We start from the raw sequence: 25,659 nt of genomic DNA on the forward strand, positions 1-25,659 counted from the left end.
TATTAGTAGTTATTTTGAATATTTATGATTCATTTTACTAAATATAATCTCTTCAATATTTAAAATTCATTTTGGGACTATTTTCTCTTTGAAATTATTACGCCGTCATCCTAGCCAATCAGAAGCGATGTTAAAAACGGCAACGCCATTTTTTCCTTTATGGGCTGATAAAATAATTTTTTTTAAGCCAACGAAGATGCTCGTAACAAGCGAAATTGAATCATATAATCAATAATTTTAAATCCCTTCTAAAATAGAGCCTGCGCAAAATATGCTTCATTTGTAAGAATATTGAATATTCAATATTGAATATTGTTCGAAACTGTCCACAAAAAGCCCGCCTTTGCAATTATTGCGACGTGTTTTGCCACAATGAATCTGTAAGGTAATGCAAAGATTGCGCGGGATAAATTAGAAAAGAACATAGGATCGAAAATATCAAAACTGATTGTGAAATACTTTAATCGGTGGGCTTCTGAGCAGAATCAATCGTTACTGTTGATACCATTTAAAGTCAAAGATAATTGTTTATGTTTTCCGGTACGTCACTTACAGAAATAGACCAAACAATTAAGAAATCAATCAATTCCTGTAAACCTGGCGACACTGACATAAAATGTAACAGTTCTTGTGTTTATGTGTGTATTTTTGTGATAACTAGCATTACTGTAAAATGTAAAATGAAATGGTAAACAACAACTTGGCGTCATGATTGTACTGTAACTACCCTCAGACACAAATCTGCTTTGAAAATATAAATATCATGATGTTAGAGATTTTTGGCAAATATAGTATATAACATTAAGTTTGTATCTTTATTTCCCAAAATGCTGGAGGTGAATAACATTAATTCATCCGTAATCATTAAAAATATAGCGCATATAATCTGATCATTTTTGTTTTGTAGAAATCGGCGCTAGAGATGCCACACAATGTTACCAAGTTTATCCATGAAAGACAAGGTAATATACAATGGGTAATATAAAAGTAAAATGTAATAATATGCTGTTTTGTCGTTTAACTGTGTCCTTAAAATCACATTGCATGTCTTTTTAAATTATTATACTATACAATTATAGCATTGTGATGAGGTTGATGCATGTTTGATTGACCAAAGAAAAAGTATCGACCGATGACGTAGTCTGAGGTTGATAATTTTACTTTGGTCAATAGAACATGTATCGACCAAATTCAAATTGCTACAATGGTTTGATTATTTTACTTGGCTTTTCATGCAAGCAATGATTTATAAGCGTCACCTAAATCCTTGATACAATGCATACAAACGCATATATGACAGTCTAGTGGTGTGAACATCTACATTGATTTTCAGTTATATTTATATATATATAATACAAAAAACAAAACAAAAACAACTCTGCCATCGATCGCTAACGTTTAATAAACATCTCCTGAAGAACAGCGGCAGCTGGGAAAACGTTAGAGATCGATTGCGGATTTGTTTTAGTTTTGTTTTTTCTATTTAAATTCCATCACAATGATATTCAACATTTATTTATTATATATATATTAAGCTAAACTCTATATTGTTGTGCTTTTTATATTATATATAAATATACATGAAAAAAATGTATTTTATAAAACTGTTCAAACCTAAACTGAACAGTATTGTTTGATATAATAGGTATAATTATCTCCCTTTCAATTATGACGTCACATAGTCGCACTGTTATGACGTCATATACTACTGCCTAGTAAAAGTGCATCTAGGCATCATAAACATATTGAAGGTATTCAAATGAAAGTGCTATGTGTTGCTCGATGTTATTCTGATATATTGTACCGGACAATGTGAATTTATCTTCAAATTTTAATATCTTGCAAAGGTACATGTATAAATAAAAAAACCAACACTAAACTAAATATGAAGAAATGAAAATCGGTAGTGATCGTATAAAGAAAGTTTTAAATAGTACTATTTTAATCAATAGTAAACGACAACCTTAAAAATCTGAAACGAATCCTAACTTGTTCTAAATTCTTCTAATGGTTGTGTTTCTAAGTGTCACACTCCTCGTTGCGGGATTTGTAAGTACATGGTAGAAGGAAGTGAAATAACATTAAAAAACTGGTTTCACTTTCAAAGTAAAAAAGAATATGAATTGTAGATCTAGTAACGTAATATATATAATGCTTTGTGGTAAATGATCCTAATTTTATATCGGTCAAGCGTAGATTGTAGCACGTATCCTATACGATAAAAATCGGACAATAATATCGCATGGATATATTTCTAACTTTGACCCCACCCTGTCGGATCTACTGATAGCACTCTTGGTTATCCTAATGCCGAGTTGAGTATTACAGGCGTCGATGATTAAAGAGTCAGTATTTTCACCATTTACTTCGGGGATTCCTCTAAACTTGAGGCAGTTCCTTCTGGAATATTGTTCAATCCAAATCCAAAGCCCGAGACATCAATACTTTTGTGACTATTGTGGTAGAAAATATCATATTCCAATTTGATTTCTTGTTCTTCGTATTTTGGAATTTTAAAATAGTAAAGAAAGCTTAATCGTAGAAAAAAATATTGTATTTTTATTTCATTTTTGGAAAATAGGAGCGTTAAATCTGACAAACAAGAAAACAAATTGGAATTGACTCACAGCTAGACATGATTTTTCCACATATAAATATGATAGTCTTTTCGAAGGAGAATTATACAGCAAGTATACAAATTGTGAAATTGATGTGTTGGTACGGTTAATATTAAAAAATGGTCGTTAGGTTTGTTTTGGACAAAGATAATATGTAATTGCATGTATACGCATAAATAATTGGGAACCTACAAACAAATTAAGAAAATTATGCCCAAGTGATTTTCGGAATCCACTAGGACACATAGGCACCATTGCGTATATAGTAGGCCGAGTACGTTTACTCGTTCTAATAATGATTATGTACTCAAAATTCAAACGCAAAGTTCAATTTCTATGTTCTATGAAATCAATATATGGTGGAAATTTGTTGATTATGAATTTTTCGGAACTTGATCAGTGGAGTGATTATGGTATAAAATTCTGTAAGATTAATGATAAAATGGTGTTATATCATTTTAGAAAGATTAAAGCTGACAATAAAAGTTAAAAACATGTATTTGAGATTAAAAAAAAGATAACGAAATATTTTTTTCGAAAATTGTTTCTGAGACATCCCATAGTTATGACAGTGCGGTATCTAAGGAAGTGGCAGCCATTTTTCTATTGCTCTGCTTAGTAACCTTCACTGGCCAACCCCCTATATAAAGCATGGGACACTTGACACACGTGTGTCATTCTAAACATGTCTTGTCTTAGATACACATGCCCCGATATTGCAAATAACAATGTCAAATTGAAAATAAACACTGCACTCACCTGACAATATTTCATTGAAGTAATGGATGAATGTGTTGTCAGCTATATCCCACCATATGTCAAATACGAACTAATAAAACAATATACACTAGGTTTTACACGTACATGTACATCGACACGTGTGTGTCCTTTATAGGTGTCGCTCGTTTGGGTCAGGTACTATAGTCACGTGTATATAGTCAGTTGAGTGCATCGAGTACGATGATATACGTGGAGATATGTGGACTGATTATTGTTTGGATTTCTATTCACTTGCGTTGAAATTTTATTTTGAGAAACATCTAAATGACAACTAAGAGGAGTTGACAAGTTTTCTTGCTAAAACAAGTCCAAATTCGTTTTACAGGTGAGGGTTTAGTAGGTGATATATACTGTGTACATGAATGAGCGCACGTGTGTCGATTCACGCGCTTTATATAGGGGTCAGTGATTCGTCGGAATGTAAAACAAAAATGGCTGTCCTCAACAGGGGAATGACTCATACACGATTTTTGAAATTCGAGTATACTTATTTTAAAAAAATCATTTCAATAATTTTAAGTTGCATTGTCAGCTTTAAGGCGGCAGCAGGAATATACAAAGGGTATACTGGAGACGACGGAACATCCCTGCAATATTACTATTACAGTCGTTGGCCATAAAGGAGTCGGTAAATCGTGTTTTGTCAAGCAACTAAAACAAGAACACATACCAAAAGGAGGCCCAGGATCGACAGACACAGCTGATTTCTTCATAGACTATATAGCCTACAACCCGGACACAGGGTTCCGAAAAATGCTCGACGAAAATAGTGAAATAAAAACTTACCAGCACCGACTGAAAAACTTAATTGATAAATTTCGAATGAACAAGGAAGACGGAAGAACCGAGGCAGACAGACGCAAAAAAATGGCAACGGTATGTGATCAACAGATACAAAATGAGAATAAGAAAACACCGGAAGAAAATGCACTGCATCAAACAGAAAACTACGCTGAACCAGAAACAATACAAATAACTGGCAAACAAACGGGATCGGAACCACGGCATCAAGCTGATGAACAAACGGACCCAGAAACACTTCATCAAACTGACAAACAAACGGAACCAGAAACACTTCATCAAACTGACAAACAAACGAAACCAGAAACACTTCATCAAACTGACAAACAAATGGAACCAGAAACACTTCATCAAACTGACAAACGAACGGAACCAGAAACACTTCATCAAACTGACAAACAAACGGAACCAGAAACACTTCATCAAACTGACAAACAAACGGAACCAGAAACACTTCATCAAACTGACAAACAAACGGAACCAGAAACACTTCATCAAACTGACAAACAAACGGAACCAGAAACACTTCATCAAACTGACAAACAAACGGAACCAGAAACACTTCATCAAACTGACAAACAAACGGAACCAGAAACACTTCATCAAACTGACAAACAAACAGAGTCAGAAATACGGCATCAAGTTGATAAACAACCAGAACCAGAACGACCACATCGAACAGAAAACCAAACAGACCCGGAACCACCCAATCAAACAGAAACAAGAACTCGATCTGATAAAAACACAGAAGCTGCCCAGGTGCCATCACCAACACCTTCTCCGTTACCTTCGTTATCAAAAGGACATAAGACAGGTAAAATTATTAAAGAGTCGTTTCTGTTTTTATGAGAGAAGCAAACTTACACGTAACGATAAATAAAGGTACAAAAGTTTGTTGTTTTTTTTTCGTCAAGTTATCGATCATTCATGACAAGCAATTCCAATATGAACAAAATAAATTTAGTCACGAAAAAAATATTAAAATAAAGCATGGTATGCCAGAAGAATAAACATTCTCTATGTTCGACTTAACTTACGAGGACTAGCATAACACCATACTTTGCTTACCGTTTTTGTTATAGTGTCACTTGATCAAGAAACACATGTCAAAATTGAAGTTCAACCAACCAGTCAATATATTTCCCTTGAGCAAAAACAGGTCATTGATCAGATAATGGAAACAAAAACAAAGGAAGGTGAAGAGGAGGTGAAAGGTTTTGTAACAATCTATGATTTCGGCGGTGAATGGGTGTTCTATAACACCCATCATTGTTTTATGTCCAGCAACATGGTGTTCGTGTTAGTGTTTGACGTGGACATGTGTCTGGATAAGGACAGATCTATAGCGGGCTACGGTAATTATTTTCTTCTACTGTTTCGATGAAATGCAGATACAAAAAAAATCTTTATTTCAAAGGTAAAATACTTCATAATTATCGGCCGCATGTTATCATTTAAATTTCACTCCGGAATTTCTATAGTTTGGGTGAAGTGCATACATATTCAGCGTCTAAGCACTGTTTTTTTTATATAATTAAGGCTTCATTACGAGGATACTATTGTTAAAGTCTCATACTGTGTTGACAGAAATAGCTGAATATTGGCTGAAGGCTATAGCGACGTATGCCTTGGATGATGAAACTCGTAGTAAGGGTATACCACCAATAATTCTTATTGGTTCTCATCTGGATAAGGTTTCACCCAACGTAAGTGTCTTAAGATTGTTATGGTTTAATACCTATGTTTCAGTCATTTCATGATTAGTGTCAGTGTTTCGTGTATAAAACCATACCACGATGTTATTATCGGCATAAAAAGATCTTTAAAATGCAGGTTTTGTCCGTTCAGCTTTTTATTGGGGATCCTAAACATTTGGCTATGTAGCAATTATACTGAACATTGTCTAGAAAGCTGGACTCATATATAATTAACATTTAGTGTTTGTTATTTCATTTAGGTTTTTGACGATTTTTTTTAACTTTTATTTGAGCTTTCCGTAGAATATTTCACTTTTTTTTCATTTTCAAATAAATATTGTTTCTTCAACCTCATATGATATACACTGTAAAACTAGATTATATTCCATTTTATTTCAATAGTTATTAAAAAAGCCATTCAGATAGAATTGGAAATATTTTCGACAGAAGGATTTTCTTTTACGCCGGAATATAACATCATATCTCATATATTACTAATTGGGCTATGAATAGACAACAATTATATCACACGTCAATCTGTTAACTTAGAGATAATATGAATTAATTTTTTATGTTATGATTTGTTATATATATATATATTGTAAACCTCTATATGTCATTTGGTTTTGTAATTAGAAAACAACACAGAACAAGATGTTTGCGAAGGTGTTGGACAATTTACAAACCAAACAACAACTACGATTGATAATGGAGGACCATGTACAGGAAATGTTCGCCATTGCAAATCTAAATGACTCAACAGCCAACAAAGATGTTTACGAGGCACTATGGCAGAAGATAATTGAAATTGCCCCTTTACAATCTCAGTGGAAAAGAACCGTCCCCGCTCGATGGATAGCGATGGAGCACGAACTCATCAGACTGAAGAATAAAGGACACATTCTTCTGAAATATGAAGAATTACTCGATGTCAACAGCAAGAAGGCGGTGCCCTTGTTGGAGGAGGAAATACGAGATTTTCTCAGGTATCGTTTTACCGAATCATTTTTACATGCGTATCTAAAGTGTTTTGGTGCTTTGTACATAACCTAAATATATCTTCTAAAATATTCTTCTCGTAAACGGAGGAAAAAAAAGACTAAATGCTTAAGAATTGCTTTGCAAATCGCAGCAAGTAGTCACTACAGGGAAAATGAGTTAGAAATAAGAATATGCATTGTGTGTAGCTATCTGAAAACATGAGTGAATTGTGTTAACGATGTCAATATTGCAGAAATTGTAGCGCTTAATATTAGTTTACATCAGCGAAAGAAGTTAGAAAACCAAGATCATTTAGATGGAGTTACAGTCTTTAACCCGAACTCTCCTTAAACCATTCCAACTTGGTTTCGTTTTCTATTACTTATTATGTTATTATCAAAAACTTTTTTGTTTAATCCCATAACAACCATGTGCGAATTTCTAGTGTCACGACATGTTCTAAGCACATATATGCTGGAATATATGATTAATAGCTCCGGTATCAATACAATAGCAATTTAATTGAATATTCTAATTTGAATCAGTAATTAACAATTTGACAACATAGTTTTTCTCATGTGCTTTTCAAAACCTAATGTGCATACCTTCGAAACGTAGACAAGCCATTCGTGTGATGTGCATTAAGAAACAATATGATTGTGAATTTTTGTCAATTTGCAACTTTAAGTCCTCTTGACAAGTACATGAGAAATAATTAACACTTTTTATTGTCACAGTCACTTTAAATAAAAAAGTAAAGAGTTATAACCCTTTTGCCTTTTAAGCATGTATACAGTACTTAAAGCGTCTAACATTCCCCAAACGCATTTTGGTTTCGTTTGCGTTCTTTCAATTTTCGCTTTTCGTTTGCGTTCGCGCATCCGGGTTATTTTCGTTCGTTTGCGTTCGTGTGCGGTTCGTCAATCGGATATACTTTGTTTCGTTTTGAATGATATTTGATAGCTACACATGCGCTAGACAAAATGGAACCAATTGCCTGTGTAGTACAACGATACTATATTATTATCATAAAATAAGATCAATATCCAGCCAAAGTTATATTAACTTATGGGACACATCAAACATAATTATTCATAAAAATGATAGAATACATATTTTACCTTGTACCTAAGATAATTTTAGCTAATTCAGCAGATTAAATAGTTCTTTCGTCTACTGTATCAATATCACTATCTCAATTTAATTTCGTCAGATATTTGTAGAATACCAACTAACCGTTACGATACAATGAGCCAGGTAACACCTGGACCGTAACTCAGGTAAGACACATGTGATTTGCAGAGCCCCGGCCTAGCCGTTGCCGCTGGCGGCGATCAGGTGACACTAATAATATAATTAATTCCCAATCTCCACAGGGCTCTGAAAGTGGAGTTATTTGGATCTACCATTTTCTTACACAAATAAAACGTATGGTAATTAATACATTGTACATGTACCATATGTATTCTGCCAACTGTATGGTGATATCCATATATTCGTAATCGGGATATACACTTATAGTAAGGTAAACTATGTAGAGATTACACAACGGGCGGTTGTTGGGTATGGAATTTATTACGCATGAGTTATTAAAAGTTACAAAAGTTACGAGCTTTATAAAGTAACTTACGAGTGTGTAATAAATTCCATACCCAATAACCCCGAGAAGTGTAACCTGTTTCTACCACAATGAAATCATCTATAAGGAGGCCAAAAAATAACTAAATTTTCCGACATATGCAATTAAGGTGAGTAGTAATATGAAGCAAATAGGCACACATTGATATCAAAAAATCTGAATTGTTTAAATAATGTATTAATAACAAATCTTTTGAAATTTAAACAACTATCCCATGCATTCTCGCTTACAAAACGTCTCCTTGAATCGAGATTTCAATAGGTACTTCAACAATAACCTAATCATTGTCGAACTACATTTTGAAATATTTACGGCACAGTGACATTTATTTCCCGCCAAATAATCATCAAACCATTGTAACCAAGTTAGAGCTTGGAGTTTATTCCGACGTCGTCACACATACATTTCAACAGCGGTTTGTTCTGCAAGCAGCGATCAGAGTACAGCAACATGACATCATTCGATAATTGATGTTTAAACTTTTAAAAAGTTTAACCTCTCGACCAATCAAAAGACTGGACGGTGTTCTTCCACTAGTGGAATATCAATATATTTATCCAACACCTAGCACATCTATACGATGGCATGAGAGTGGAAAAAACACGACGTATTGTGGTAGAAAGTGATTTTCGCCACGTGCATATTTACGGTCTGGTCCACACGTGTCTTATATACACGTGTATGTACGTGTATATGCATATATATGCAAGGAAATGAGCATTGGCGAATGATTCAACAGCTTTATTAGAAAGATATACAGATATAGTATTGCATACTTTCCTCGTGAAAATAATTGCCTAATAATATCATATTATATATATGTATATATAGATATATTTATTTATCTTTATATAGTGATTCTTTCATAATATGTATCCATTATGGACCTTTGTTGAGGTTTATATGGTGTTATATTACCCGTGTAGAATAAATAATGACCAAGGGCGTAGTACGAGGTCATCATTTAAAATTCTACAAGTACATCTTCTCGAAGAACTCGCCGTCGGGGAATTGTGACGTCATAATCGCAACACCGACTTGGGAGTGACATCAGAATAGGAATATCGATTCGGGTGTGACGTCACAATAGGGAATATATACTCGGTGTTTCTAAAAATGGAAACATCGAGTCAATATGCTTCCTAAATATCGAAACATCGAGTCGATATGCTAAATATCGCCCTCCATGTGACAGTGTTTCAGCAAATGAGAGTGGCAGAAAATCGGAGCATATCTAATATAGCCTGATAAAATGCATATTGTTAAATTTTTTTTTCATATTTGCCGATGATCTTCAGTGTTTATGTTATTATATTTATGTATAAAATGATAAAATGTATAAAAAATATGCATATATAAAATGCATATTGTTAATTTTTTTTCGTATTTGCCGATGATCTTCAGTGTTTATGTTATTATACATAATTGTGTATCTTTAAAAAATGTCTGCACACCCGTACAGCCAGAAACGTACATATACACGTAGAGAATTGTATACATGTGTCCTTTGATCAGCACACCCGTATACGTAGCGATTTTTTTTTTTTTTTTTTAATTGTGCCCTGAGCCGTGATTTAACTTGTCGAGGTAGCCCGTGCCTGTGTATAACTATACATATATATAGACTAATCCAGGTCACAATACCCCTGTTCGATTCGTCAAGAGCGGGCGCCCGCCGGCGACCCGGCGAGGCGGCTAAGTCACTCGATACAAAGAAAAAGTGCGCCGGTTGCGCGACCGGCGTACGCCGGATCAGCCAGTTTTGATTCACCGGCTAACACCGGCGCAAGATGGCGGAATAAAGGTTAGATATTTGTTGACGAAACTCTGTTTAAGCAAAACTCATTCCATTCAGACATAAATTCTCCAAATATTATGATTTTCTTGTTGTATTCATTAACGGACAGGAATTGAAACCTCTTTTGATACACACAGGTATGTAGATTTTAATTTATGAAGCGAATAAATCGAAAAGAGAGGTGAAGTATAGACTAAGATATATGTACCCCAGGCATTTGGCTCTATAGATATTTTTTTCTCTTTATAATGTGATATGTACGGTGTCACAGCATTATAAAGAACCAAATGCCTGCGCATGTACATTTTGTTAGTCTAATTAAAATAAAATTTGTTAAAGTCATGTATATAAAAATTGAAGGTTTTATTCCAAGTATATGAAATTTTAATGACTTCTCTTTGACAGTGTATCAATAACAATAAAAATATATTTATTGTTTATTCTGAGGTTTAACACTTTCGAACCCAACACATTTAAAGTTTTAATGAATCGTTTTCGTCAAACAATTAAAAATGACATGTAATTCAGTGTAACATAAGGAAATAGTAATTTGTACATTGTAAATACATAATTCAGAAGAAATAATGCTCAAAAGTGAATATGATTGTACGGGCATTCTGTAAATTACTACAATTATATGTCAAGACATGAGAAAAAAACTCTACTGGTGACATGTAGTAAGAAATAAATTAATAAAATAGTTTACATAAAGTTGCAACATTGCTATACCAGGGTATCAATTTAAACCCATTTTATTAAGATAAATCATGCTTTACTAATCAGTGCTTCAGCGATCTCTGTAATTTAAGTTAGGAAAAAATAATGATTGGCGTGTGGCCAATTGCAACAATGCATGGACGACAAAAATACCCTGCCGAACTCACGTGACTGTGCGATTAAACGAGAAAATAAAATTTGTCGCACCGACAGTGTATTTTTGTTGCAGTGTCACTCCGCGCATTATTTCACTGTTGCTTTGAATATTTTCTTGTGATGTGTAATTAAATTACAAGCTGTAATGCTAGAAAATTATCTCATATTATATTATATAATCCTACAATACAAATTACAATGCACCATACATTACATCAAATGTGCATTACAACAGGAACGCGCGGAGCGATTTTGTGAAGAGCGACAATGCGACATGGCCGAAATAGGCCACCATATATGTTTTCTATTATTTCATATGAAACTTCAACACAATAGATTAATGCAGTATGATGCAATTTCTTATATTTGTTCTTTTAAAATAAAACAGCATACACGAGTATTTCATACAGAGTAGCATGCACGATGAAGACAAAATGGTATTGGGGGGGGGCATTTTTTCAAAAAGACATAAGTCCGTCACGGTATCATATTGATATTGTGATGAACTCTAATGATTTGTGAATTCCTTAAAATTCTGGCCCAGTAATGAAAAATAGGAATATTTGAAAGCTAAATTTCTTATGGCAATATCGCTTTTTTCCATATACACATTATATTATTATAACCATTATATTATTATAACTCTACCATTACTATCTGAATGAAAATCACTCATCCATTACCAAACAGAGACAATTTAATCGCTTTTAATTTGGCAAATATAAAAGTTGTAAACGTACACGTAGAAGTATTTTTCTTACTCGTGCTAACGATTATTTTAGCGTAATTAATGTTTACCATAACTTTGATTGTGTTTGATGCAAAAATCAAAACGTTACTAAAGCTCTGAAGATTGATGGAATACGCCGGTTATGCTTGTTTTGCCAGATCGCCCGGTCGTCGCCCGGTCACGTGACTGGCGTACGCCGGTAGCCGGTTTTCAGAACGAATCGAGCAGGGGTTATACATATCACGTTTAATCTACAGTCTTTTCGTTTTTTGGTTTTCGTTTTTTGTTTGCGTATTTCGTTTGCGTTTATCTTTGATAGCTTGCGTTTTTTATTTAGCCAAAGGCGTTTTCGTTCTTCATTCTTCGTTTTTCGATTGCGTTCGTTGGTGTTTGGTTTTTGGTTTTCGCTTAGCGTATCGCGTGCGTTTGGAGGGAACGTTACACGTTTCAGGTACCGTATAATAATTGTTCTACATGTCTTATCTTTATTTATTTCGTCATTTAACCTAGGCTATATTAGGTTTAAACAAACTTATCAATCTGAACAGACAGTTCGAATAACAACAACTAGGGACCGATAGCCAAACTGTTCAGGTTTGAGAAATTATCATTATTATTTGACAAAAACAATCGGGTTAACATGATATCTAAAAGTATTAATATCTTCTACGACATTTGAAATTTGAATATAATCGGTTTTGCTCTGGGAACAAAAGAACACGCGATGTTTTCTATCAAACATATTGAAAAGTAAGAAATAAAAATGCGATTTTTATTTTTTATTTTTAATCGGCAATCATGCGTACAAGACTTTCCATGATGTAAAACTTCATATTTCTATATTTATTTGTTCAGATACCTTAAATACGCTGGGAGATTCTTGTGTTTTAATGTGCAAACGAAGCATACTTTCATCGTCCTTCAGCCTCAGTGGATAATCGACGGATTTAAACAGATTATCACTGATGATAAATTCAAAACAGCATTATCAGAAGAAATGAAATTTGATTGGGAATCGTATAAAAGAACCGGTGTTCTACCGATGGATTTCCTCAAAAAACTTTGGAAGGAAGATAGGTTTCACAAAAATGAGAAAGAACTCCGCATCGTCATGGAGACTCTCAGTCTTTTGGCTCAACCAATTCCGAAAGATCACACAGACGAGGCGAACTACTACATTGTTCCCAGTATTCTGCCAAATACCAACCCAAAGCTTATTGAACATATAGTACAAGACCCCACCAGAGTCGTCACTGTTACCCTTTGTCTAAAGTTCAAAAAGCAATTTATCCCACAGGCCGTGTGGGACAAGATGATTGCGTCATGTGTCCACAGATTCCAACGACTCAATGAACCTGGACATGATGGCCTTAACTTTATCCAACGTGGATTCGCATGTCTTAAAGTGACCTCTCTTTGGAACACGATTCTCAATTGCAAAGACAATTCAATGAAAATCACGTTATTTACGAAGAGCAAATCTGCAACTGCAAATGCTGCCGGAAAATCCACTGAGAAGAACGACCACGACAAATTTACAGGGGTAGGTGTTCAGTTACTGTCAATCCTGGAGTTTCTTCTACATCGCATTCTAGAACTGAATCACCAAAGTCATCTTGAATATCAATACTACCTTCATAACGACTACCGCGTCGCAGCTGATGATCAGATGGTGCTGGTGGACGAGTTGCGACGGACGGCGTGTGTCCACAGTTTGGACTCAATAGGCTACCCATGGTTAAACAAGGAAGATATATGGGTTTGGTTTGTGCAGCCGGGATTGGAGGTAAGACATTTTCTATGCGTTTCTTATCAGTTACAACGTTTTATCTATTAGATAGACAATAGACTTTGAGTCAAAACACGTTTTGATAAATTTATTTAAAAATTAAACATTATCAATGGTTATTGTTGGGTGTTTGCAATCAGACATGAAGAAGGTAAATTTGTATTCATATATTTCGAAATACATCATATATTATATCTAAGAGATAACAATGTATATTATAATCAAAACAGTAAGTAATATAATTGTGATTATGGATTAACGATTAACTATCACCACATGATCTAATTTCCAGGCACCGGATCCTATGGAGAAACAAAACGGTAGGTGAAATGCATATGCTTTTTGAATTTCAAGATACTACTACATTTAACCAACTTGTAATTTTAATATTAATAAATATAATTATCTATTTTTATTTTATATTTAGAAACCATGATAACAGCCTTGAATTTGCCGGATAGACAGTTGACGTTGAGAGAAATAGGAAGAATTTCGGCGTACATTTTTGGGTCATACTACCCATTCTTTGTGCACATGAGTTGCCAATTGGAAACACTTGAACAAATCCTGGAAGAAAATCGCCACCTAGATATACGATCCAGATTCACAAAAGTCTTGATTCGACTCCAAAACACCCAAAACAACGTGAGCTTTTCTACAATGGCTGAAGCGATGCAAAGATATGATATGAACCCGTCGAAGCTGTGGGTGATTTTAGATGAGCATAGAACCAATGCATTCAAAGGTATCAATTCATCCAGTATTCGAACTGTATTAGATAAATAATGTAATTAATGCTGTACTTCATTTGATCTAATAATCTGATAAAGTTAAAATTAGTATATTCAGTATACAAATCGTATTAGAAACAAAATTATATTTTAAATCTTGAATGTAAAAAGGTTGGGTTTTTTTTGGAAAATAAAGCAATCTAGAAATAAAGTTTAAAATGCTTTTACTTTCAAACAAATTGCAACTATGTTTCTCTTCTTTCGAGACTATTTTTATTTACAGATCACAAAGCTAGTCTACAGTCAAGTGATGCTAAACTCATTGCTGGAAAGGTGAGTGTGAAGATGTACTTCAACCTGTTTGTCGAACTTGGTTTTTCACCTGAAAAAATCGAAGACTTTGATGATATCTACTCTTGTTGCAAGAGTCGTGACAAGGTCGTGGCCATGTTAAGATCGTTTATCACAGAGGCGAAGCCAACGCCAACTAGAGACACAGTTCTACAGGCCATGCAAGAGTGCCAAATGAATACCAGTGACGTTATCAAAGAATTACTACAACAACAGAGTGAGTATTTTTTTTATTAACGCAAAAATATTACCATATATGAAAAAGACATTAAATTATCATAATTATATGACTAAATAATTTATGTTTTTGGATGAAATTTTGATTTAATAGTTCATTTATTATATTGTAAATTGTATTTTCCATTTTTACAATGCATGATCGATCGCTGGAATGATTCATATATGGTTTGTAAATGCACAATTACATTAAATAAAAAAAATGGTAATGTTTCAAATCCATCCTTTACATTACAGGTGTTCCAACTACATCATCCAGGTCAACATGTCCACGGTGTCTCATTATCTAGGAAGATCAATTGTATAGCGATATACTTTCCCGTCGCGTCTTACACTTTAGTGTCTACGCATATGAGGAAATAACATTAGACAATCAATTACCCAAATCACTTATGGAAATGAACAAATGGTTCCATCAAGGGAAGTTCTTTGGTTGAGACATTTAATACTTTGATATAATCTCGTTAGTGTACATGTGGTGAAATCACCCAAATATTCTTTGTTATAAACCACCACCGGTTTATGCCGAGAATATCATCTACCTTTGCTTCGTGTTTCATTTACACGGAAAACCTCACTAATATATTTAACAGTCTATGTATATATTACACATTCTATGTAAACGATGTAAATGGCAAGAACATTTTTGCATCATAGATTGGACACATTTATGGTATTGTAAAGGAAATGCTAAATTTATATTTATTTTGTTGTAATCATTGTAATGCTTTGTTATCACTTAGATGATCAAATATTCGATGTTATTATGATTTATCACTGACTGAAAATAATTCGAAATGTGCAGTGAACAGGGATTAAGTTTTCTTTTCTTTTTTTCTCTCTTTTTTAAGTAAATATTCTGCATGTATTTTTTCATTACCTAAAATTGTATAAATGTGTATGTGTTTTAGTATAAAATTGTTGACATACCAAAAGTGGAAAAATAGCCTTTATGTCTTTTGAATAAGCGATATTTCCAAACTACGCTAAAACTTTTGTCTTTAATTGTTAGTTTTACGTTTATAATATATTGGGTTCGGTCGAAACATGGATCGCAACTTATGATTGGTTGTTTATTGTTTAAATATAGACTATCAGCTGTACGTGAGATTATGCCCCTTCTGCTTTCTCAGCATTGGCTTGGGACTGACTATGGCGAAGTTACACAATTCATGCAAATGACGGTGATCTTGGAAATAATTTTTACTCTACCGGGCGACCTCATAAATACGAAAGACAAGCCTAACGTTAAATATGATGAACCGAATAGACCAATACACAGCGAAACTAACAATGGCAATTCACTACAACGTTAAAATGTGTTAAATCCATAAACCACCACGTTCCCTTAATTACATATATGTAGGCCCATTGAATTTAACATATCTTGGCCCATTTTGAACTTCGACACTTTGGGTTAATTCAGCAGGAAATATACGGCACTGTGGCGTACAAACGCCCACGTGTAGTTACACTGTTTGTAGTTAACTATTGGATCCTGGATAAAAAAAACATATACTCACTTAAGAAATATCATATTTCACTTTGCAGTGAAATATAAGGTTTTATAGTGAAAATAAAAGTGATATTTTCACTCGCTTTTGACCAATTGGAATGCAGCATTGAAAGTGAAAATATCATTTTGATTGTTACGTCGTTAGGTTTTGCACAAAAATGACGTCATATTTCTGCGCAAATAACTATGTAAAATACAATGGCGGAATAACCTTTGGCGGAACTGGTAGTGAAGGTCTTCTGTAAATCAAAGCGATAAAACAAATGTTAGAAATAGAGTACTCCTTGTTTCTTGATGAATACCAATTATATTTCATCGAGTGAGGTGGAAACTTTGATATTTTTCACGAGTGTGATGGATATATTTCCTCTATATATAGTAATTCCTGATTACAGGAATATGTTACCCTTACACCATTGATGCATATAATATTTTTTAAGAATTATAACATTTCCGCTATTGACATCACATACTAGTTCCAATGGAAAAGTTAATATGATTGGCCGTATGTTATATAGCATAATACTTATTGAGGTTTTGTAAGTTAATACGATGTATTTTTAAGCTGAAACAGATGGTATTCCACTGTGTTCGGGGGTGTCACATATTCTGGTATAATTATATCAACTTCATTTTGACACTTGATTATATAAGTAGTCAGAATAATGCAATTAAATATAAACATAAATAGTAAGAAAAGTATGCATTTTATTTTTTGAAATATACACAAATTGCATTAGTGATCTGTTGATGCCAAATGATTATTGGATCCAGATTTTTGTGACCTCCTGAACTCTAATACGTCGGTTTCGAGATTCCAAAACGACGTAGGTAAAGTACAATTTACCGTCGATTAGTCCCACCATCCGGTCATTATGACGTCACGAAACTCACGTCAAATGATGACGTCATAATGACCGAATGGTGGGACTAATCGACGGTAAATTGTACTTTACCAACGTTTTGGGATCTCGAAACCGACGTATTGTTATATATAATTGCGTCAAAACCTAACTCTCAATGTAAATAATATAATTTAATATGTTTTACTGTGTAGTAATAATGTCCAAGTGTGCATATGTCTGAATTATATTTTAAGTTATGAAATCGAATAGCAATGACAGCATTTGTATTTATTTATATAATGCAGTCTACAAGTGGATTTTCAAAACTAAATTGAACAGTTTTATAGATAATTGTGAACGTTATAATCATATTTTCGACTGTCAACCACTAATGACTCGAATATCGTGTGTTCTCGAGATTATTCAAACGATCATAGAAATATCTGGACTTCACAGTCAAAGTATTATTGGAGTAGAATGCACTTTATAATAACTGTTAATGAGTATTTGACTTCAATATGTTTACATTACATTATTGAATGTAATTACATAATGTATGTTAATTTATTCGATTAACATAAACTTAAAATTTTAATCAGTGGAGCTGAATATGTAAATGTAAAAGCTGTCTTAAATTGTGAATATGAATAAACAGTAACAGTGAGAGTAATTCCATTGTTTTAGTGTTTTATGATCTTTTTCCAGATTAGTTTATGATGAAAATGTCGTAAAGAAATCAATAGATTCGTTTCATTAATTTTGGAAGTATCTAGTTGTGGAGAAAGTCATTTATATATGCGTGGTAACAAATCAAATCAAGGTTATGTCGATTGTAAATGAGAACGAATATCGATGGACAGCCAGGTCTAACAGCCGATGATATACTATTTAGAAAATTGATCGATTAAAAATTTATGATCCATTTCGCTTTCCATTATAAATAATTGGGCATAAAAAGTCGTACCAAACTTAGAAATGGAATAAAAAACACATGTAAGTGTGTTATTCTGAAATATATTTATTTGACCCTATGAGTGATTTAACCGGAATTTCTTTACGTTGATCGTGCACAAAACACGCTAAGTTGTCATTATTATGTATCTGACTGACTGTGGTTGTTTACATCATTTAATGATAATTATTATCCAATGAATACTGCTAGCAATTACTACTGTTGTTAAAACTTATATATGCCCGCCCTGTATTGATATGCCCGTCCTGTATTGAGCAAGTCTCGAGCTGACGTTAGCGGTAGAGTAGACAAATCCCGGTTACAGATGTGTATAAAAGCATGAACTGCTCCATTAGGACCATTTCGAAACTGAACGTTTTAAAGCATACGACTAACAAATGATACTGAAGTAAAATCAGAGGCGTGTGATTGTATTACATATGGCCAATTATTTTTAACGTGTCAAGCTAACTATACTCTAAATGCTTAGAAAGTAATCATCATTTTATTATTTACTGTTGTAAATGCATAGATATATAACTAAAACGATGCTACATCTAAGACTTTCTGATATTGCAAGAGTACATAATGAGGGAAGTGACATTGTATAGGATTGAATGTAATAAGACTTTCATATGTGGATATGGAGGATAGGGATATTCTACCCACGGGTCACAAAATGTAGTTAAACCCGAGGCTTGCCGAGGGTAGAATATCCCTATCCTTCATATCCACTTATGAAAGAGTATTTTTTCCTTCATACCTCGACGTTTTATTGCAATTTTATAACTATAATATCCCGCCATTTTGAAATAAATTCGAAGAAATCCACGGCTGAAAGTCAATTTTCATACATGAAAAATTACGTAATATTTTCAACAAAAAAATCCGTTGTTTGCATGTTTTATTGTACAACCAGTTAAGTTTGTGAAACAAAATGGGTAGCCATGCAATACAGCCTCGGGCGGCACGAGTGTATTGCCCTAGACCAGTCATATTACACCCGTAGGTATGAAAGAAAAAACAATACAGTCTTAATACTTATTATTCTTTCATACTTGCGAGTGTAATCATGACGAGTGTAATCATGACGCCTGAGGCTGTATTGCATGGCAACCCATACAATAAAGCCTCGTGACGTCACGGCGTTAACAACATTTTTATTTCCTTGGTAAGATTTTAACATTTTTTCCACAAACTTGACTGGTTTTACTACAAAAGATGTAAACAAGGGAATTTTTGTTGAAAATATCATGTATTTTTTCATGTATGAAAAATTGACTTTCAGCCGTGGATTTCTCCGAATTTATTTCAAAATGGCGGGATATTATAGGCCTAGTTGTAAAAATACCATGAAACGTCGAGGTATGAAAGAAAAATACTCTTTCATAAGTAGATATGAAGGAAAGGGATATTCTACCCTCGGCAAGCCTCAGGTTTTACTACATTTTGTGACCCTCTGGTAATATATATCCCTATCCTTCATATCCATATATGAAAGAGTCTTATAATCTCACATTATCCCCGGGTAGTCAAGCTCTGTATCAGTACTGGTATAGGTCTGCCAACAGTAAGCGGAGCGTGCAGGTCAAACGAGGTCAGTTTAAACGACATCCATTGTGAGATTAGGTCTCTGAGATGTTGTCGGAGAATCAAAATCAATGCGATCTATTGTCTGGATAGTTAGGGGGAAGTTTGGTCAGACAGTTCAGGTTAAGATGTTGTAAAGTACACGGATGGTTTTTATGTGGATTTGGATGTAAGTAAACCGCAAGTATTGTGCAATCTTGCGTCTGATTTAAGAACAAAAATAAACTGGTTCACCATGAAAGTTATTTACCCTGTGTGAGAAGGAAAGATTAAACAGAGTATGTTAATTCGATTTACAAAGTCAAAAATGGACGTCATTTAAAGACAGAAGTCGAAGACAAATCCTTCAAACGACATACATGGATAATGCTGTTTGCGCAGATAAAAAACTAAGTTAATGGTGAAAATCACTACTGACTTGTATTGTAAGCCGACGGATTCGCATAACTATCTTGATTTTTATTCAAATCATGCAAGGCATGTAAAGCTAAATATCCCCTTTAATTTAGCGTCCCGTCTAATCACAATCGTAAATGATAAAACTATTTTAGCTAAACGTTTAGATAACTTTTTTATCTGCGCAAACAGCATTATCCACAAGAAGTTCTAGATTATGGAGTTGAAAGAGCAAAAAAAAGAAGGACCTATTCATTTAAGGAAACCGAATAAAGTGGAATCCAAAAGCAATATATAATACCTTTTGTCAGTACTTTTAATCCAAACAACTACAATATTTTTCCAATTGTAAAAGGTTGTGAAGATTACATGAAAAATAGCGACAGAATGAAATTGATTTTATCTAACAAGAAAATAATAAATTGCAAGCGTCAACCTAAGAACCTTAAACGTATTTTATGTGCGTCAAAATTTGATTCGAAAATTCAAGATACTTCTGTCACTAAATGTATGCAAAAGCGTTGCAAAACATGTGATATTATTATAGAGTGTAAAAAATTATACATTCAAAATAGTTTTAATTTCAAAATTAAAACTAATATGAATTGTACATCCAAAAATGTCATATACGCACTTATTTGTAGCAAATGCTCAGATTTTTATATTGGTCAGACAGGAATGGAATTGAGAAAGAGAGTTACATTACACCGACAACAAATCAAAACAGACCATCTCAGATATTTAACAGTAAACGAACATTGTCATATGTGTTCTAATGATAACTTTTTTATTTTACCAATATATCAAATGTCTAATTCAGATCTTTTAAAAAGAGAAAATAAAGAAATGTATTTCATTCAACTTATGAAACCTGTCTTAAATTCAGAACGGGACAAAGGAACTTCGTATTAGTTTTTATTTTGTCCTCATGTTTTTATTAGTTTCTTCCAGAACCATTCATAATATCTTTTTGTACCATGTCATGGCGTAATCTTACTATGACGTCATTGTACTATGACGTCATGTTTTACAAATAAAAGAATTCAAGCCCCTGAAGACCGGCATGAGCCGAGAATGCGCTAGGGAGGAAAAAACTGTTTTATAGTTGTGTTTTCTTTTCATGTATATATATATATATATATATAAGTAAAACCTGTTCAACTACCAGGACCTACTTTCTCGAGATTACGAGTTGTAAGCCAAAGTAAACAGGTTGGCTCGAGCTTGAGCTACTGTGAAAGTTTGAAAACTCTAAGCTAATCATACACTCAAATGTGGTGCGCTTCCGGAAGAGTCCAGTGCACCCAGTCTCAGGACGTAAATGATATTTGGTTTGGGGCCCATGGCCTATATGGATCTACTAGTGTAACAATGTCATGATAATAATTACAAGTCTAGTGATATAATGTCATGACAAACAGATAAGAATTTAGAGGTATAATATTGTCTACTGGTAGTCCGGTATATATACACTATATCTATATAAGGAAATTGCTAATTAGTTATGACCTCGTTCATACGAGATAATGATTATTAATTGGATCTACTTTCGCATCACTGTGAGATGCGCGGCAAATGTGTTTACATCATATATAAAGACAAAAATAGACAAGAATCTAGAGATAATACCACGACAACGAGACAAAAGTCTAGTTGTATAATGTCATGTCATATAGATAAGTCTTGAGGTATAATGTAATGTCAAAGAGACAAGAGTCTAGAAGAATAATGGCATGACAAACATATATGAGATGTAATCTAACGTCATTGAACAAAGAGACAATTGTCTAGATGTATACTGTCAGTGTCATATAAGATTATAGCTCTAAACGTATTACAATGTCCATGAACAAAGAGAACAATATAGTTTCTAGATGTATCAATGTTCATGACAAAAGAGACAAGTTTAGTATAGATGTACGGGATAATGTCATGAAAAAGAGACAGATATAGAATCCTAAGACATGTATACTGTCATAATATATAGATATGAGTTACATGTGTAAAACAATGTCCATGAAAAAAGTAGTCCCTTTTTACCGTTGCACACAGAGTCTTAGCAAGTACAAAGTTCAATGTTACCATGCAGTTATGGTAAACAAAATCGGCTAGTATTAGCGTATAGTGACAATGCCTAGCAATATATAATGTATGGCAAAGAATTACGAGTCAATGTACACAAGTCATATAACAAAAGTCTAGAAGTATAATGGAGACAAACATCTATTGTATGACAATTTACAATTTCATATCATATAGATTTGAGTCTAAAAGTGTATAATGGTATGACAAAGACACAAGAGTCAAGAGGTATAATGTCATGACAAATAGTTACGTGTCTAGGGGTATATAAGGCGACGACAAAAATATTATAGTGGTTTGATGTCATGAAAAACAGATTCTAGTTGTAAAATGTCATGGCAAAGGAATTCTAGCTGTATAATATCATGATAAAGATATCATAGTTGTATATACGTGATAGAGACATTTCTGTTGTATAATGTCAAGAAAACATTCAACAGTCTAGACTAAGAGGTGGTTTGAAGTTAGTTAAAGAAGTTTAATGTATGCTATCAACTTTACTGTTTTACTTGAATTCATATTTTTGACATGTATTGGTCATGTGTACTCTTCAATATGGATGTATTATCTACCGGGAATAAATCGTTAAGATCTGTAATAGAATCTGCGTTTGAACATTTTATTTCATAAAGTCAATGCATAGGGGACGCAGATGGATCGATGACTTCTTTGTCTTTTGAAGTTCCTAAATGACTACCGGAGTGATTTATTACTAAACCGGCTTGGTATACATTGTTATACGTTATTGATCAGATACTGCGGCTTCCTGGTCAGGTTCAAGGTCAAATTTCATAGCAGCTGTCTGGGCTCTTGATCCACATTGTGTTTGCTTACAATAAAATGGTTTTAAACAAAGGTAAAAAAAATATGTGTCGATCGTGAAATTAAAAACGTGAAATCAAGTCACAGCGAAAAATAGATTATTTTACCAAAGATGTTTGTCTGCAATGTGTCATAACATCAGTTTTTTACATTAAATGTCATATCATATTAAGTCATAATTAGTACATATATTTGATGATAATTGTTGTACCAAGTTTTAATTTATATAAAATATATTCTTATCTATCAGGGTTTGTTCAACATTAAAATTTTCTTCTTTTATATCCAAACAAAGGGAGTAACTATGAAGTAACTTTTCTTCTTTTATATCCAAACAAAGGAAAATAACTATGACAGATTTGGATGTTACAATATAGAACATGTATTAAGATGACGTTTTCTGGTCGACTCAAGTGAATTTATAATGATCATGCTTTAGATGGGGATTATCGACTGGTAAGCAACAAGTCGGGGTGGCTGTTTTATACATGTGTATGATCTGTGATGCATATACATGCATATTTTTGTTGACCTTAAGCTCCAATATGATATACACGTACCTTTCAAATATACATGTATGTCCATTACAGTGTTACCTGTGAAGCTCATAATTGTGATATATATGATATATAATAGAAAGCATGGTTACAATTAAAATAAGGTTTCAATATCGTAGGGAGCTGTACATTTTATTTTGATTTGTACATTAATAAGTACATACAAGAATTGTATGTATGCAGAACTTCAGAACTTTATGTATACAAACATATTTAGCAAATGAATTTAGATACGATAATATTCGACAAGCTTTCGTTTTGTGTTCCAAAAATAGGATATGACGTTCTTTATTTGAAACATCTGAAATTCATATCTAAACACTTTGGTTTGGTTTGTTTATTTTTACGTCCTATTAACAGCCATGGTCATGTAAGGACGTGCCAGGTTTGTTGGTGGAGGAAAGCCGGAGTACCCGGAGAAAAACCACCGACCAGCGGTCAGTACCTGGCAACTGCCCCACATTGGATTCGAACCCGCATCCCAGAGGTGGAGGGCTTGTGGTAATATGTCGGGACATCTTAACCACTCGGCCACCGCGAAACACATAGAACAACATATTCCTTTTCATATCCATTTAACAAAGAAGGATACTACAGTTGTTGACATCCGTTGCTGAAGGCTACAAACCAAACACCACGCCAGTCCCTAGTCCAAAGTGTGTTAATCAACTGTGTTAAATTGATGAGTTAAAACAAAACAAAGTAATCATACAGAACAAAATATAAAACATTCAATATAATATAGTCCAAATCCTTTGAAACGTTGTGTGTTTAATAATCACGAATTGAGGATTTTCATCAAAAACCATCAACACAGTTCGTGCACATCATTCATTATTCTGTTCTGGTTGTAATGTTGTACGAGATACTCCATACTATACTTTATCACTGGAACTCCTTTCTCAGACTTGAAGATCCTCATTCCCGGATATGTAAAAGGGTCCTTACTATCAGGTATACCTTCATTTACATGTTGATCACTTGAAGGCTTATGTTTGTTCTTATAATCAAGGTCAGGTAGACTAAACCTAGTTTTCTCACTTACAACTCTAGCGTCAACTAGGTGAGCAGTCAGTCCAGATCCATCATCAACAGTGCCAGTTTTTCTCACTTAAAACTCTAGCGCCAACTAAAGAAGCAGTCAGTCCAGATCCATCATCAACAGTGACAGTTTTCTCACTTACAACTCTAGCGTCAACGAGGTGAGCAGTCAGTCCAGTTCCATCATCAACAGTGCAAGTTTTCTCACTTAAAACTCTAGCGTCAACGAGGTGAGCAGTCAGTCCAGTTCCATCATTAACAGTGCCAGTTTTCTCACTAACAACTCTAGCGTCAACGAGGTGAGCAGTCAGTCCAGTTCCATCATCAACAGTGCCAGTTTTCTCACTTAAAACTCTAGCGTCAACGAGGTGAGCAGTCAGTCCAGTTCCATCATTAACAGTGCCAGTTTTCTCACTAACAACTCTAGCGTCAACGAGGTGAGCAGTCAGTCCAGATCCATCATCAACAGTGCAAGTTTTCTCACTTAAAACTCTAGCGCCAACTAAAGAAGCAGTCAGTCCAGATCCATCATCAACAGTGCCAGTTTTCTCACTTAAAACCCTAACGCCAACTAAAGAAGCAGTCAGTTCATTTCCATCATCAACAGTGCCAGTTTTCTCACTTACAACTCTAGCGTCAACGAGGTGAGCAGTCAGTCCAGTTCCATCATCAACAGTGCCAGTTTTCTTACTTAAAACTCTAGCGTCAACGAGGTGAGCAGTCAGTCCAGTTCCATCATTAACAGTGCCAGTTTTCTCACTAACAACTCTAGCGTCAACGAGGTGAGCAGTCAGTCCAGATCCATCATCAACAGTGCCAGTTTTCTCACTTAA

General features: G+C 34.0%; 1 protein-coding gene across 7 annotated transcripts in view; it reads left to right on the forward strand.

Moving 5' to 3' along the window:
* LOC138306692 (uncharacterized) overlaps positions 1-15,838 on the forward strand; it is a 154,418-nt gene extending 138,580 nt beyond the window's left edge. For 6 of the 7 annotated variants that reach the window (XM_069247144.1, XM_069247147.1, XM_069247151.1 and 3 more), the window contains 10 exons: positions 908-962; positions 3,919-5,013; positions 5,282-5,554; positions 5,787-5,905; positions 6,533-6,882; positions 12,773-13,703; positions 13,999-14,026; positions 14,134-14,451; positions 14,721-15,005; positions 15,263-15,838. In XM_069247144.1, coding sequence (XP_069103245.1) covers positions 908-962; positions 3,919-5,013; positions 5,282-5,554; positions 5,787-5,905; positions 6,533-6,882; positions 12,773-13,703; positions 13,999-14,026; positions 14,134-14,451; positions 14,721-15,005; positions 15,263-15,315 — 3,507 coding nt within the window. In that variant the 3' untranslated portion in view covers positions 15,316-15,838. The remainder of the gene's footprint in view (positions 1-907; positions 963-3,918; positions 5,014-5,281; positions 5,555-5,786; positions 5,906-6,532; positions 6,883-12,772; positions 13,704-13,998; positions 14,027-14,133; positions 14,452-14,720; positions 15,006-15,262) is intronic. The other variant, XM_069247146.1, reaches the window with a different exon arrangement.
* The last annotated feature ends 9,821 nt before the right edge of the window (positions 15,839-25,659 follow it).

Source organism: Argopecten irradians, chromosome 13 (genome assembly GCF_041381155.1).
Source record: "Argopecten irradians isolate NY chromosome 13, Ai_NY, whole genome shotgun sequence".
Classification (NCBI taxonomy): Eukaryota; Metazoa; Mollusca; class Bivalvia; order Pectinida; family Pectinidae; genus Argopecten; species Argopecten irradians.